This window comes from Xyrauchen texanus, chromosome 40 (genome assembly GCF_025860055.1).
Source record: "Xyrauchen texanus isolate HMW12.3.18 chromosome 40, RBS_HiC_50CHRs, whole genome shotgun sequence".
Classification (NCBI taxonomy): domain Eukaryota; kingdom Metazoa; phylum Chordata; class Actinopteri; order Cypriniformes; family Catostomidae; genus Xyrauchen; species Xyrauchen texanus.
Window position 1 is genome coordinate 33,852 of NC_068315.1, and position 16,587 is coordinate 50,438.

At 41.4% G+C, this 16,587-nt stretch overlaps 2 protein-coding genes across 3 annotated transcripts; one reads left to right on the forward strand and one right to left on the reverse strand.

Annotated features, from left to right (window-relative positions):
• Positions 1-2,508: 2,508 nt before the first annotated feature.
• LOC127633619 (leucine-rich repeat, immunoglobulin-like domain and transmembrane domain-containing protein 1) lies at positions 2,509-5,755 on the reverse strand. 2 transcript variants are annotated; one of them, XM_052112845.1, is made up of 4 exons: positions 5,551-5,755; positions 4,901-5,361; positions 4,477-4,782; positions 2,509-4,297 (listed from the first exon to the last, which is right to left on the reverse strand). In XM_052112845.1, the coding sequence occupies exons 1-4, from the start codon at positions 5,670-5,672 to the stop codon at positions 3,222-3,224; spliced, it is 1,965 nt and encodes a 654-aa protein (XP_051968805.1). In that variant the 5' UTR covers positions 5,673-5,755; the 3' UTR covers positions 2,509-3,221. The 2 variants fall into 2 exon arrangements, with proteins under 2 accessions (XP_051968805.1, XP_051968804.1); XM_052112844.1 differs by having other exon boundaries at positions 4,468-4,782.
• A 4,475-nt stretch (positions 5,756-10,230) lies between these two features.
• Positions 10,231-16,093, forward strand: LOC127633643 (RPE-retinal G protein-coupled receptor-like). Its single transcript, XM_052112878.1, has 7 exons — positions 10,231-10,359; positions 10,634-10,790; positions 13,745-13,866; positions 14,000-14,159; positions 14,295-14,412; positions 15,377-15,490; positions 15,619-16,093. The coding sequence occupies exons 1-7, from the start codon at positions 10,284-10,286 to the stop codon at positions 15,745-15,747; spliced, it is 876 nt and encodes a 291-aa protein (XP_051968838.1). The 5' UTR covers positions 10,231-10,283; the 3' UTR covers positions 15,748-16,093.
• The last annotated feature ends 494 nt before the right edge of the window (positions 16,094-16,587 follow it).

Genomic DNA, 16,587 nt, shown 5'->3' on the forward strand with positions numbered 1-16,587 from the left:
TGCCAAACTGTAACTACCTGCTACAGTCTCTCCCTGTAGACGTCCCCTCCTCTTATTTTAAGCAATTTGATATCATAGTGAAGTCCTTCATTTGGAATGGGAAACATCGCAGATTACATTTCAGTAAGTTACATTTCAGTAAGTTACTTTCAGTAAGTTACATTTCGGTAAGTTACTTTCAGTAAGTTACATTTCAGTAAGTTACATAGGCTGATTGATAAATGTGGGCTACCCAAGATTTAGTTTCATTATTCTGTGTTCGGTCTCAGACATTTGTCTCATTGGTCACTTCCCCCTGAGAGAGCCCCTCTCTGGTTTAGTATTTCTGTATTATTGCCCCAATTTCACCATTGCAAAATCTTTCTATCAAACTAACTGAAGTTCAATTACACCCGTTATCTCACATTTGCACTCGATGGACAAAAGTGTCCAGACTGTTTAACTCAGACATTAATTTACATGTTGCCTCGAGCATATGAACCCTAAATTATGTGTTAATAATTCCCCTTTCTGCTGGTCAGAGTGAATTGTGAGGGGGGTTACTACACTCGGTGTCCTGTATGAGAGTGTTGAGATCCTTTGAGAATCTGGTTTAATATTTTGGGATTCCCAGATCTCAGTTCTTCAGTTATTTACAGCTGCATCACCTGCTCTGTACTGTTTTGGGAGAAATTTTCTTTTGCCCCAGAATCAGTATTTTATGTGATGGGGCGGTCATCAATATAGGATATTAACACATAAATAATTGGGCCCTGACCAGTGTTATGATCAGCAGACGGATTATTTTAAGGGGATGGAAGTCGGCTGGAGCGCCTTAATTTTGGGAATGGGGGAGGGGTAATAGTGGGGGTTAAATGTTGATTCAGTGTATATATGTTTTGATTTTCATTGTTATTTGTACAAATCAATATTAAAAAATCATCATCTCACCGGCCAAAGGTTTCGTCTGTACAGGAGCATCAGATATGACAGAACTGACCTGCTGATGTATGAAGAGCGCACACAGCGCCATGTATAAAGTGACCATAGTGTTGTTGAACACACAAGGAGCCGTTTATCTTTGGTCCTGCTTGAGTTAAGCTCATTACATTGAATCCATCTTGATGCAGTTGGTCAGAGAACAAATGATGTTCACATATATTGCAGTTATATACAGCTATATGTTTAGGACAGAGAACAAATGATGTTCAGAATGGAAACCAAATCAAAGGTATTTTATTTAAATTCATAGATTGACAGAATAGCATATCACTTTTATGTCACATTTGAACACTATTATGAAGAATGTGCATATTTCTGTATAAATGTGTATCTGGACATTCTTCTGATTGGATGATTTCGCACAGTCACCCTAAACTGATTAAATGAGTGATCGGCTTGATCTTATCGGTCAATCACTTTGTTCAGTTCAGGAATTCGTTTATTACAATTACCCAGAACAATTTTTAGGATACAAAGAAAGAAAAAAGAAAGTTTACAAATATGTATGTAAATGAAATCTCCACATTCTCTGTTATTTAAAGAAGATATTAAGATCAGTCACTGAAATAAGTTTTCTCACGGTAACTTGTGTTCGTGCTCCTCCATTTACAGAATTGTGTTCTTCTATGGAAACACAAGGTTCACGGTTCAGTGGAGTAAATCCAGGGATGGGTTACCGACTGGGCCAATGGGGCACTGGCCCAGGGCCCCTTGACTGTGGTGGGGGGCTTTAAGTGTGCATGATCCAGTCACGATCCCCCCACTCAAACCCCCCACCACCCCCAAACAACATTTGGCCATGAAAGTGACCCCCCGCTCAACAACTTTTGGGCAACTTCCCCCACCACCCCGCTCAACAACTTTTGGGCAACTCCCCCCACCACCCCGCTCATCGACTTTTGGGCAACTCCCCCCACCACCCCGCTCATCAAATTTTGGGCAACTCCCCCCACCACCCCGCTCATCAACTTTTGGGCAACTTCCCCCCACCACCCCGCTCATCAACTTTTGGGCAACTCCCCCACCACCCCGGCTCATCAACTTTTGGGCAACTCCCCCCACCACCCCGCTCATCAACTTTTGGGCAACTCCCCCCACCACCCCGCTCATCAACTTTTGGGCAACTCCCCCACCACCTCGGCTCATCAACTTTTGGGCAACTCCCCCACCACCCCGCTCATCAACTTTTGGGCAACTCCCCCACCACCCCGGCTCATCAACTTTTGGGCAACTCTCCCCACCACCCCGCTCATCAACTTTTGGGCAACTCCCCCCACCACCTCGCTCATCGACTTTTGGGCAACTCCCCCCACCACCCCGCTCATCAAATTTTGGGCAACTCCCCCCACCACCCCGCTCATCAAATTTTGGGCAACTCCCCCCACCACCCCGCTCATCAACTTTTGGGCAACTTCCCCCACCACCCCGCTCATCAACTTTTGGGCAACTCCCCCCACCACCCCGCTCATCAACTTTTGGGCAACTCCCCCCACCACCCCGCTCATCAACTTTTGGGCAACTCCCCCCACCACCCCGCTCATCAACTTTTGGAGGGGGCCCTTGGAGATAATTGGCCAAGTCATAATCCATCCCTGAGTAAATCCCATTAAAGCTCAAACTGGATGTTTGTAAATATAGCTTTGAACAAGCATTCAAGCAACCTTGGAATGTTTCAGCTGATGATCACTTTATGAATATATGTTCAGAAAAGACCATATAAAAATGGTTTAATTCAATCATATTTTTAAACACAAATATTTTATAATATGTACACACATAGAAATATATATTCCTGATTATACGTACAGTTGTGTGACAAACAGTTACCCCGGTACAACAAGTGACAAGATATAAAGACAAATAAGTGAAAATAATTATAAACCGTCTACTTTACTAACCTCTCAATCAGGTCCTGTAACATTGTTAAAGATCCAAACAGAGACTTGTTTGCGTGTTTAGAGAGAGATGGGTTTTACACACGACAGACATTCAACTGCACACACACACACACACACGTCTGTGTATCAATATAGAATTCAAAAAGTGCATGAAAATACAAAATAAAGATATTGTTTAATCGTTGTTATAATTTTTCCCTTTTTGAACACTGAACTTTTGCTAAAGTGGTTTGTACCCTTTCAAGGCCGACAAAGGACATTGATGTGTATTTCCGTTTACATGCTGAAAGTGTCCCAAGAGTGCACGAGGCACAAGATAAGTCTGAATGAGTCAGTGTTTAATCAGCAGAAGTACTCGTTCGGCTGTCCTTCAGTCCGGGCCGTGGCCACTGAGTCGACACTAGAGCGGGCGGACAGCAGACGGTTTGATTCGTCCTGGTGGAGTTTGCTCAGAAATTCTCCCTCTAAACCTTTAGCTTTAGTTCCTGGAGAAAGAGTCTCAAACGTCACATATGAATCTTGAATATCTTTAGACTTTCTGCCGAGCAGTTTTTGCAACCTTCTCTTTAGCGCGCCGCAGCACACGATGAGCGTCAGAGGAACGGCGATGACACACGCGACTGTGATGACGACAACGTTAATGAGTTTCTGTGTGCCGCTGGCACTGGCCGCCTCGTCCGTAGAGAAAATCACACACTGCTCTTTCTTGGGAATGAGTCCTTTCACACACACGCAAGCGATGTACTTTGTTTTGGGCACCAACCCTTCGATCGTGATGCCATTCTTGCCCGGACTGACATTAATGCGACGCATGTCTCGCTCACCGAACACAGCGTACAGAACGCTGAACGACGTGGTGTTGGTCGCAGAGGGCGCGCGCCAGTTTAGCGATACCGTGTGATCCGTGTCGCCAATGATTTTAACAGAACGAACTACCCTGCGTTCTTGTCCCTGCTGAAGAGAGGAGGCGTTCGCTTCGAGGTTACTCAACACATTTTTCTCCAGCTTCCCCACGCTGTCGGTTCCTGCAGCAGCTGCAGGTGGAGCTGCGGGTTTAGCGTTGGAAGCGTAATCAGAGACGCTGTAGCTTTCGATCTGGATGGTTGCCGTGGCTTTTGGCCCGTATAGGGGCTCAATAATGGGCACAGCGGCTGCTGTTGAGGCAGGCGGCACATATTTGGCAATGAGTTTCTCTTGATATGCCGCTCGTCCGAATCCACCGTTCTTCTTGCCTCGGTTTCTCTTGGCAACCGCTTCGTCAATTTGCCACGTATCAGAAATGACGAGCGAGATACTGGCATCCGCGCTCCCCACGAAGTTGGTGGCTCTGCAAACGTATTTTCCTGAATCGCGGTAGGAAACGGCAGGAATGCTGAGGACTGACCAGATGATGCCCTCTTTAGACACTTCCTGTTGAACTGCAAGACAAAAGAGAAAACGTTCACTTGAGCATGTACGGTGTGGTACGGTGACATTTAAAATCATAACAGTGATCACAGCATACTTGCATACTGAGTTGATTTTAGTCCAATTAAAGAGTTTGAATGAGACATGATGAAATAAAGTGAGATGACGTGTTAAGTCTTACCAAACGTACCAGTGCCGTTCATGGATTTGCCGTCGGCTCTTGTCCAGGACAGCTCCGGAATCGGCACTCCGATGGTCCCGCAGCGCAGCAGGACATTGTTGCCGATGGAGCTACGGACTCTTGCGACTGCCGTGTGCACTCGTGGAATCTGACACTTTCGGAGCTCCGTATTGGAAAACAAAACTCCCGACAGGCTCTCTGGCTCCGCGCAGTGCAGACGAGTATCGATGAACGCCACGGACGATGAAGGAAACTTTTGGAACTGCATCAAATCAAACAGACGACAGTCACACTGCCAGGGGTTGTCATGGAGACCTGCGTGAAGAATACAAGTTACACTTCGTCACACTCAATTTTAATCATTTCAGCATATTTTTTGGACTTTGTTAATAAGAGACTTTATTATTAAACGTGCATGAAAACAAACTCTCACCCAATATAATTTTGGAATTCTCTGTTTCCTGAGGAGCTTTCAGAGAAAACCATGAAGACAGAACTTCCGCCGGAATGGTGGCCAGACTGTTGCTCGACAGATCCAGATACGTCAGGTTTTTAATGTAAACGGTCGCTTCAGCTGGGATGCTGCTGATCTTATTGTTGTGCAAATCCAGAAGCCGAAGACTCGGCATATCCATCAAACATTCCCATGGAAAAGAGGTGAGAACATTCCCATCCATCCGTAATTCATCCAAGGCATAAAGTCCATGGAAAGCGTCCGCGCTTACGGCAGAGAGCGAGTTGAAGGACATCCAGAGGTATTCCAGACTGCTGAGGTAATGAAATGTTTCCGTGGTGATCCGACTGATGGTGGTTTTCTCAATGCGGAGTTTGGAAGTGTCCAAGGGAAAGTTGTTTGGGATAACCGTGAGTTCAGGGTCATTACACATGACGCTCCTGTACAATCAGATCAACAGTTCACTTTTGTTGAGATAACTGATTGTCCTTCATGTCATTAACAAACACACTGCTGCATGTGAAGAGTGCTATAATATAATATAATATAATATATTTTACTTTTACTTGCTTTAATTCCAGCTTTAACTGTGTATGTCCATGTGTAAATGATCTGATGTGAAATCTCACCTGGATTTGGATCCGTCGCTCAGTTTGTGGTAGAAGCAGCTGCATTGATCTGGACAGCCGTTGACGGGACACAGATGGACACAGGACAGCAGCACCAAAGCCAAAAACACCCGTCCGAACATCTTCTATCAGTTCCAGCGCTGGAGATGATGGAGCTGTTATTACCGCAGCACACGCAGCATCTCTGTCAAACACTTTGTGTTCACTCTGAATCCCCAGATAAAAAGGATTGAACAGATTAGAGGAGGGCTCAGGGGATTTTCATTTACACGATTATGCTTCCTGGAAGCCCATAGGCTGTGCTGGTCGCTTGTATATATACAGAACAGACGCTTCTTTTTCTTTTATTGGTGGGTTCGTTTCAGAGCTGTGATTGGACAGTTTTTGAATTCATGACATTATTTTGGCAAACGGCTTCATTTCCACCAAACGTGTCGTGTAAACCACAAGATGGGGAGAAACGGAATTGGACTTTGCATGATTTTGCTTTTGAAATATATAAATATTCAAAACACATTTTGGGAGGAAAACAGCAACACATTTGGATGTTTTATTCATGCAAACGATTAATATTGTTAGTTGAACTTTGACTTTTAAAGCAACATTAGTGTTGATTCAATGTCTGCATAAAACTCACAAAAGATAACATGAATGTTGCAATTTGTTGTTTCTTCATTTATTATTATTATTATTACTATAATTTACATTTATAGCTTCTTCTCATTTTATTTCTTTGATTAAATTATTTTGATTACTCCCCCGGCTTCATCTGGTTCATTCATAATTTATTAATAATGATTAGAAGACATTATTATCATCACTATCTTGTCTATAATGTAATTGAGAACTTTAAATAAATCATCATGTACATTTTCTTTTTTTAAAGCTGATGATGTAGATGCAATTTGGAGCACTAGGCGGCAGTAAAGAGCAGAAACAGATTGAGCACTGTTTCTTATTTGTGTAGACAGACAGGCAGACAGATAGACAGACAGGCATACAGACAGATAGACAGACAGACAGGCAAGCAGACAGATAGACAGACAGGCAGGCAGGCAGACAGACAGGCAGACAGATAGGCAGGCAGGCAGACAGGCAGACAGATAGACAGGCAGGCAGACAGGCACACAGATAGACAGACAGGCAGGCAGACAGATAGACAGGCAGGCAGACAGACAGGTAGGCAGACAGACAGATATCTGATCACCTGAACTGAATGAGTGACACTGATCTTCTGTCAGTTTTTAAACTCGGTGCGACACATCTAATGTACATCAGATGTCCAAAAAATTAATAACATAAAATTAAAAAAAACTGAGTTTGGGGGGTTCTGAGCTCTCATGTTCACTCAATAATTTAATTTCTTTCTGCAGACATTCCATCTATCCAAAGTGACTTAAAGGAGGAATCCTGCAACACAAGTGATTCATTCTGAGAAAGCACAAACTCTATTTTTTATTCTGTAGTTTTGATTTTATTCTTATACTGTAGTATTATTCTGGTAAAAAGATAATCTACAGAGTGAAAACACTGAACCCTTTTATTCAAAAGTTTCTTACAATGTACATATATTATTTCCCAATGGCATTAACATCAAATCTGAGAACAAAGGTCCAGTTTCCTCAGTGTAACCTTTGAATTTATTCTAATTCAGCAGCTGATTCAATATTTTGCCAGCGTGCCACATGCAGCTGTTGTGCATAACCTAATCCGAACCTAACCTAACCTAACCTAACCAAACCCAAACCTAACCTAACCTAACCCAAACCCAAACCTAACCCAAACCTAACCCCAACCTAACCTAACCCAAACCCAAACCCAAACCTAACCCCAACCTAACCTAACCCAAACCTAACCAAACCCAAACCTAAACCAAACCTAACACTAACCCGAACCTAACCAAACCCGAACCTAACCTGAACCTAACCCAAACCTAAACCTAACCCTAATCCAAACCTAACCCAAACCTAACCAAACCCAAACCTAACCTAACCTAACCTAACCCAAACCTAACCAAACCTAACCTAACCCAGGTTCTTTATATAATCGAGCAATAAAACTTTTGGATAAAAAAACATTATGATATCATCATTGCAGCATCTTTAAGAAATATAATTTAATGAATTTTGATAGCTTTAGAAATTTTTCCTTTCTTAAACTAATTTATAAGTGCATTAATCATTTAGCACCTGAGCCACTAAGTACATTTATTGAGAGGCAGGACAACATCCGAGTCACTAGGAGCTCCACAAATCATGACTGTAAAATAGCATACTGCAGGACCAGCTTTGGACAGACGACCTTCTCTGTGAATAGTTCAAAACTCTGGAACTCATTACCTTTTGAAATCAAGACTGTGCCTGACTTTAAGATGTTCAATTCCAGGCTTAAAAACTGGTTAAAAATAAACCAAAAGTGTACTCATTTTTAATTATTATAAAAGTTGTACATGATATGTATGTATGTTTATATTATTATTATTATTATTATTTATTTTATTTATTTTTTTTTTTATTTAAGTAGTTAATCATGTACATTTTATTGTGTATAAAAGCCCTTCCAGGGACAGGAGTTGAAAATTAGCTATAGCTTTATGTGCAACACATTAGTGACATGCTTGGTTTTGACACTATGTTTGTTTGCATTGTCCCTGTCAAATAAAATTTAAATAAATAAATAAAACCCAAACCTAACCAAACCCAAACCTAACCCCAACCTAACCTAACCCAAACCTAACCCAACCTAACCTAACCCAAACCTAACCTAACCCAAACCTAACCAAACCTAACCTAACCCAAACCTAACACTAACCTAAACCTAACCAAACCCGAACCTAACCTAACCAAACCCAAACCTAACCTGAACCTAACCTAACCCAAGCCTAACACAAACCTAAACCTAACCCTAACCCTAATACAAACCTAACCTAACCTAACCCAAACCTAACCTAACCCAAACCTAACCAACCCCAAACCAAACCCAAACCTAACCTAACCTAACCCAACCCAACCCAACCCAAACCTAACCAAACCAAACCCAAACCTAACCTAACCCAAACCAAACCCGAACCTAACCTAACCCAAACAAACCAAACCTAACCCAACCCAAACCAAAGCAAACCCAAACCTAACCCAAACCAAACCCAACACAAACCTAACCCAAACTTAACCCAAACCTAAACCTAACCTAACATAACCCAAACCCAAACCTAACCCTAACTCTAACCCAAACCAAACCAAAACTAAACCCGAACCTAACACAAACCTAACCCTAACTTAACCCAAACCTAACCAAACCTGAACCTGAACCTAACCAAACCCAAACCTACCCAAACCCAAACCTAACCCAAACCCAAACCCAAATCTAACCCTAACCCAAACCCAACCCGAACCTAACCCAAACCTAACCCGATCCTAACCAAACCAAACCCAAACCTAACCTAACCCAAACCCAAACCTAACTTAACCTAACCCTAACCCAAACCTAACCCATACCCTAAACCCAAACCTAACCTAACCCAAACTTAACCCAAACCTAACCCAAACTTAACCCAAACCTAACCTAACCCTAATCTAACCCAAACCTAACCTAACCCAAACTTAACCCAAACTTAACCCAAACCTAACCTAACCTAACCCAAACTTAAAACAAACCTAACCCAAACTTAACCCAAACCTAACCTAACCTAACCCAAACTTAACCCAACTCAAACCAAACCTAACCTAACCCAAACCTAACCCAAACTTAAGCCAAACCTAACCCAAACCCAACTCAAACCAAACCTAACCTAACCTAACCCAACCCTAACCTTCATATTAAGATGATTGCAAAGTTCAATGTACACATGACAGCACACTGTTAAAATGCAATAAAGAGGGCTCTTTGTTTACAAATCCTGACCATTGTGGATCTTTAAAAGGCCATAAATGTCAATTCTCTCATCATTTACTCATACTCATGTCATTCCAGATGTGACTTTCTTTTTGTCTGCAGAACACAAATGAACATATTCTTCAAAAAAGAAGAATATTTCAGCTCTGTAGGTTCATACAATGCAAGTGAATGGTTACCAGAACTTTGAAGCTCCTAAAAGCACATAAAGGCAGCATAAAAGTAACTTATAAGACTCCAGTGGTTTAATCCATATCTTCAGAAGTGATATGATAGATGTGGGTGAGAAACAGATCAATATTTCAGTCCTTTTTCCCTTTAAATCTAAAAATCTTTATTTGTGTTCTGCAGATGACATGAGGGTGAGTAAATGATGAGAGAATTTAAATGATGGGTGAACTGTCGCTTTAATGACTTAATAAGTGACACTTGTTTGATGTTTTGACATACACTGAAATAAGTGCACAACATTAGTTTTATTGCAGGATTAAAGCATCTGAATTGCAACAGAACACTAAACAGCGTTGTGCAGATCAGACAGATATTGAGTTTTCAAACACCAGCAGAGATACTCACAGAATAATGATGAAACTTGAGTATTTATGTTGCTTTTGACAGTGATTACACCTCCGATAATCAATATATGTGCCATGTGTGAAATAACAAATAACTTCTCAAAGTGTTTCTGTGTTCTTCAGACTGCAGAACAAACGTATTAAAACATTCCTGCGGGGATTTCAGAGGCTTTAAATCTGCACACGCGCTTTCACAATCACACAATCACTATAAAAGTGTTCCCATTAAACCACAGAAGACCCGAGACGTGAGAAACAGAGTTGAAAATGGGTGCAAACACGTTACCGGAGGGCTTCACGGATTTTGACATGTTCGCCTTCGGATCCGCGCTGCTGATCGGCGGTGAGTGAAGCTGATCAATCAATCAATCAATCAATCAGTCAATCAGTGCTGGATACACCTTATGATGCGTTCATTACGGTGAACTTTACTCAGTCCTGAGATCTTTCTGCTTCAGGTCACGTGTGTCTGATTGATTAGTGGATATTGATCTATTGGAACGGTTGTTTCTGAAAGCTGATTGATGGTTAAGAGGACTTCTTGAAACAGGGTTAATGTTATTTTAATAAGATTATTGTTTGAGTCTCTCCAGTCTGAATATCTTTGATTCTTTTAGGTCTTCTCGGCTTCTTCCTTAATGTCATGTCGGCCGCTGCGTTCCTCAGAGTTCGTGAGATGAGAACACCCGGTAACTTCTTCATCTTTAATCTCGCGGTCGCCGATATCGGTCTGAACATCAACGGGCTGGTGGCGGCGTATGCCAGTTATCTGAGGTAACAGCTGAACTACAGACTGAATCTTTCCAAAGATGTTAAAAGTTAGGATCAGAAAGATTTATGTGTCATATCTTAGTGCTGGGAATTACCCCAGACCTTCAGATTCAATATTACAATGATATGTCCAATCCAATTTCATATGTATTGTGATATTGTGATTCTGTAATGATTACATCTGACAAGTTAATTTTTATCTTTTAAAAACTTTTTATAAGGAAATGTGTATTAAGGAACAGTTGTTTTCACTGTAAAAGGAACACATAAGGCTGCATTATGTCCATTTGTATTCAACAATAAATATAAACAATTATCATTTTAACTTTTCAAACTCATTTTGATATTTTAGGATGTAAAATATAACATACATTACTCTTTAGCCATTTCTCTTGTATCATTATGATAACAGTAATAGCTTATGGTAAACTTGTTCAAGAACCATTTCTGGCACTGTAGTGAATTTGAACACATTATCCACCTATAGTTCCTGCCGTTTCTGTAGTTCCTGTAGTTTCTGTGGTTCCTGTAGTTCCTGCCGTTTCTGTGGTTCCTGTAGTTCCTGTAGTTCCTTTCGTTTCTGTAGTTTCTGTGGTTCCTGTAGTTCCTGCTGTTTCTGTGGTTCCTGTAGTTCCTGCTGTTTCTGTGGTTCCTGTAGTTCCTGCCGTTTCTGTGGTTCCTGTAGTTCCTGCCGTTCCTGTAGTTCCTGTAGTTTCTGTGGTTCCTGTAGTTCCTGCCGTTTCTGTGGTTCCTGTAGTTTCTGTGGTTCCTGTGGTTCCTGCCGTTTCTATGGTTCCTGTAGTTCCTGTCGTTTCTATAGTTCCTGTAGTTCTGTGGTTCCTTCCGTTTCTGTGGTTCCTGTAGTTCCTGTCGTTTCTGTGGTTCCTGTAGTTCCTGCCGTTTCTGTGGTTCCTGTAGTTTCTGTGGTTCCTGTGGTTCCTGCCATTTCTATGGTTCCTGTAGTTCCTGTCGTTTCTATAGTTCCTGTAGTTCTGTGGTTCCTTCCGTTTCTGTGGTTCCTGTAGTTCCTGTCGTTTCTGTAGTTCCTGTAGTTCTGTGGTTCCTGTGGTTCCTATAGTTCCTGTAGTTCCTGCAGTTTCTGTGGTTCCTTTGTATTCAACAATAAATATAAACAATTATCATTTTAACTTTTCAAACTCATTTTGATATTTTAGGATGTAAAATATAACATACATTACTCTTTAGCCATTTCTCTTGTATCATTATGATAACAATAATAGCTTATGGTAAACTTGTTCAAGAACCATTTCTGGCACTGTAGTGAATTTGAACACATAATTCATCTATAGTTCCTGCCGTTTCTGTAGTTCCTGTAGTTTCTGTGGTTCCTGTAGTTCCTGCCGTTTCTGTAGTTCCTGTAGTTCCTTTCGTTTCTGTAGTTCCTGTAGTTCCTGCCGTTTATGTGGTTCCTGTTGTTCCTGCCGTTTCTGTGGTTCTTGTAGTTCCTGCCGTTTCTGTAGTTTCTGTGGTTCCTGTAGTTCCTGCCATTTCTGTGGTTCCTGTAGTTCCTGCCATTTCTGTAGTTCCTGTAGTTTCTGTGGTTCCTGTGGTTCCTGCCGTTTCTGTAGTTTCTGCCGTTTCTGCTGTTTCTGTAGTTCCTGTAGTTCCTGTAGTTCCTGTAGTTTCTGTAGTTCCTTCTGTTCCTGTAGTTTCTGCCCTACCTGTAGTTTCTGTAGTTCCTGTTGTTCTTTTGGTTCCTGTAGTTCCTGTAGTTTCTGTCATTCCTGCTGTTCCTGTAGTTCCTGTGGTTTCTGCACTTTCTGTAGTTTCTGTAGTTCATGTTGTTCCTGTAGTTCCTGTGGTTCCTGTAGTTCCTGTAGTTTCTGTAGTTTTGATGTCCCAATGTTGTTGCATGTTATTTGCATCCTGAGATAGTCTGAGATAATTTGCAGTGTCCTCATAAACAACAATATTCTTAAGTGATATATTAAATGGTCCCAGATGACTGACAGAGACAAAAAAGTGAGAAATCACCATTTGCTCGTATTCCTGAACAAAAAAGCTAATCAGACTTCATCGGTAATTCTTTAGTGTGTTCTTCAAATATAATCAGGTGTGTTTCCTCAAGCACGTGTCATTGTGTCTAGACAATGCATGAATACTCTGGCTGTTATATTATACATATTGTGGGGGTGCGACATGTAGTTTACATTTACATTTATTCTATCCAAAGCGACTTACAGAAGAGGAAAACATAAGCGAACCCATCAGGGAATGGAGGTGACAGTAACAGTGAATTTTTTATTTTTATTAAATAAAAAATATATTTTTCATAAGGAAGACAATTTTAAAAGAGTTTGGCTCAAGAATCATGATTTGTAAAATTATTTTACAAATATCCCATCCCTGCCATTTATAGAAAAGAAAAGATACAGTGTGGGCTCTGAATTATTGACTGATGACGTCATACAGAACATTTAAAATGAAGTGTGTTGGGAGCCAATAGACCCCCATGAGAAAAACAGCTTAATAAACATCCTAAATAATATCTTAATAAAGACAGAACAATAGAAGTCAATGGAAAGTGTGTGTGTGTGTGTGTGTGTGTGTGTGTGTGTGTGTGTGTGTGTGTGTGTGTGTGTGTGTGTGTGTGTGTGTATGTGTGAGCGTGTATTTATCACTTTGTGGGGACCAAATGTCCCCATAAGGATAGTAAAACCCGAAATTTTTGACCTTGTGGGGACATTTTGTCGGTCCCCATGAGGAAAACAGCTTATAAATCACACTAAATTATGTTTTTTGAAAATGTAAAAATGCAGAAAGTTTTCTGTGAGGGTTAGGTTTAGGGGTAGGGTTAGGTTTAGGGAATAGAATATAAAGTTTGTACAGTATAAAAACCATTATGTCTATGGAAAGTCCCCATAAAACATGGAAACACAACATGTGTGTGTGTGTGTGTGTGTGTGTGTGTGTGTGTGTATGTGTGTGTTTAACAGATACTGGCCGTTCGGTTCAGAGGGGTGTCAGATTCACGCCTTTCAGGGAATGGTGTCGATTCTGGCCGCCATCAGTTTTCTTGGTGCAGTCGCTTGGGACAGATACCACCAGTACTGCACGAGTGAGTCTAAAAGAAAAAACTAATTCAATCCTTCATTACCCTTCATAGTAACTGAACATGTAGCACACACACACTGTCCTGTTGAGAGACTCCAGTCTCACTATCTCTGACTAACTGTTGAGTTTGTTTTCAGAGCAGAAGATGTTCTGGAGCACCGCCGGGACCATCAGCACCATCATCTGGATTCTGGCCATATTCTGGGCGGCCATGCCGCTGCCTGCGATTGGCTGGGGAGAGTTTGACTTTGAGCCAATGAGAACGTGCTGTACCCTCGACTACACTAAAGGAGACCGGCAAGTTTATTATGAAGACCGCACCACCAATTGGCTCTGAGACCTTCATTATTCTGTCGTGCGACTGTCTGAAACGTTCAACCCTGTAATGTGAAAGTGTACGAAATCACAGAACTTCTCTTCTGTCCTCTGCAGGAATTACATCACCTACATGTTGACCATCACTGTCCTCTTTTTAGCTTTTCCTGTCATGATTTTGCAGTCGTCCTACAATGGCATCTACGCATATTTCAAAAAGACACACCGCTATAAGGTACTTATAAAACTAACCCTAACCCTAACCTAACCCTAAAACTAACCCTACCTAACCCTAAGCCCACCCTAACTTAACCCTAACCTAACCCTAACCCTAACCTAACCCTAACACTAACCCTACCTAACCCTAACCCTACCTAACCCTAACCCCACCCTAACTTAACCCTAAACCTAACCTAACCCTACCTAACCCTAACCCTAACCAAACATTAACATTTAACATTTAACATTTATGCATTTGGCAGACGCTTTTATCCAAAGCGACTTACAGTGCAATTATTACAGGGACAATCCCTCTGGAGCAACCTGGAGTTAATTGCCTTGCTCAAGGGCACAATGGTGGTGGCAGTGGGGTTCGAACCAGGGACCCTCTGAGTAACAGCCCTGTGCTTTAGCCACTACGCCACCACCACTTTAACCCTAAACCTACCCTAACTTAACCCTAACCTAACCCCACCCTAACTTAACCCTAACCTAACCCTACCTAACCCTAACCCTAACCGAACATTAACCCTAACCTCACCCAAACTTAACCCTAACCCTAACCCCACCTTAACTTAACCCTAACCTAACCCTAACCTAACCCTAACCAACCCCTAATCCTAACCCCACCCTAACTTAACCCTAACCCTAACTCCACCTTAACTTAACCCTAACCTAACCCTAACCTAACCCTAACCAACCCCTAATCCTAACCCCACCCTAACTTAACCCTAACCTAACCTAACCTAACCCCAACCCAACTTAACCCTAACCTAACCTAACCTAACCCCACCCTAACTTAACCCTAACCTAACCTAACTTAACCCTAACCTAACCCTAAACTAACCCTAACCCCAGTCAATATAAACTCCATTAACACACACAAAACAAGATTTTACAGTCTCCATTTACCCAAACACATGATGATTGAATTGTTTGTTGTGTTCCATGTTAATAATGAAACACTCTCTGTCGTGTAGTTTAATACAGGTGTACCTCTAAAGGTGCTTTTGTTCTGCTGGGGTCCGTATGTAATAATGTGCATATACGCCTGCTTTGAGAACGTTACTCTCGTGTCGCCAAAGCTCAGAATGGTAAGAGAACAATGAATAATCACACACTTTCGCCATCACTCTATCGTCTATTGTATCGTCTCTATTGATGATAGTCACGTTCATCTCTCAATCTGCAAATGTAACTACAATTACTGTTCATCTTCTAGGTCCTGCCAGTCCTCGCCAAAACATCTCCAATATTCCATGCCATCCTGTACGCGTACGGAAACGAATTGTACGGTGAAGGACTGTGGCAGTTCCTGATGGGACAGAAATCAGCCGATAGAAAGAAATAAGAGTGAACGAGCTGCAGCGTTGATGATGTTTGGAGATGAATTGAAACGTGTTTACATATTAATTGACTGAACACATCATGTCTGTGCCTGTCCATAATTTCAGTTGAATATTAATTGAAGATTAGCGTTTATATGTGAAGCCTTGAGGTGAGATGCACATCCAGCCAACATTAGTTTATCAGTTTTATTTGAATACCTGTAATGTGTTATCCGTCAGAATCCAGTATGCATGCATGAATCTATAAAAAGTGGATTTCTGTAAGCAGTAAATGAAGTGTTGATAACAAATCTTTGATTGTTAATCCAGAATAAACTGTGACACATGAGACTGTTGTGATGATACTGAAACACAGCGTGTTAAAATCAAACACTTCTTTTGCATGTCGTAGAGTCATGGATCAGAATTGAATGTGAGCTGCTAATATGTAAAGGACGATTAATAGACGATTGATTAAAGTCTTAAAGAGACAGCAGTCTTTCAGAAATGTCTTCAATGAAGTATCAAGGCCACTCAATAGTGAAGTTAGTTAGTGCTGACTGGTTTCACTGAAACGGGTTGTTCAGGGTCACTTCCTTCTTACTGGTTTAGCTGGTTCCTAAATAATCAACGGACTGCAAATTCCTCAGTACGTGTGCAGCACTGACTCAAGATCAGAACAGAGAAACTCAGAGTCTGACGTCCCTAATATGGAGTTTATCAACATCACTCATTGCAGAAAGCAGAAGATAGAGACTCAGATCCTGTCACTAACCCACACACGAGCGGTCAGTGACGAGACAATCAATCAATCTGATTGACATTCAATAGAATTAAAGTTGTGTGTTTCTGTGGACATTCAA

What these genes read in the sequence shown, in the direction of transcription:
- LOC127633619 (XM_052112844.1), bottom strand. Translation starts at nt 5,672, where the DNA reads ATGTTCGGACGGGTGTTTTTGGCTTTGGTGCTGCTGTCCTGTGTCCAT. An exon ending in AGCGACGGATCCAAATCCAG is followed by an intron (nt 5,362 to 5,550) that starts GTGAGATTTCAC and finishes CTGATTGTACAG; the next exon opens with GAGCGTCATGTGTAATGACC. An exon ending in GAACGGCACTGGTACGTTTG is followed by an intron (nt 4,298 to 4,467) that starts GTAAGACTTAAC and finishes TTTGTCTTGCAG; the next exon opens with TTCAACAGGAAGTGTCTAAA.
- LOC127633643 (XM_052112878.1), top strand. Translation starts at nt 10,284, where the DNA reads ATGGGTGCAAACACGTTACCGGAGGGCTTCACGGATTTTGACATGTTC. An exon ending in AAAAGACACACCGCTATAAG is followed by an intron (nt 14,413 to 15,376) that starts GTACTTATAAAA and finishes TCTGTCGTGTAG; the next exon opens with TTTAATACAGGTGTACCTCT. An exon ending in TGTCGCCAAAGCTCAGAATG is followed by an intron (nt 15,491 to 15,618) that starts GTAAGAGAACAA and finishes TTCATCTTCTAG; the next exon opens with GTCCTGCCAGTCCTCGCCAA.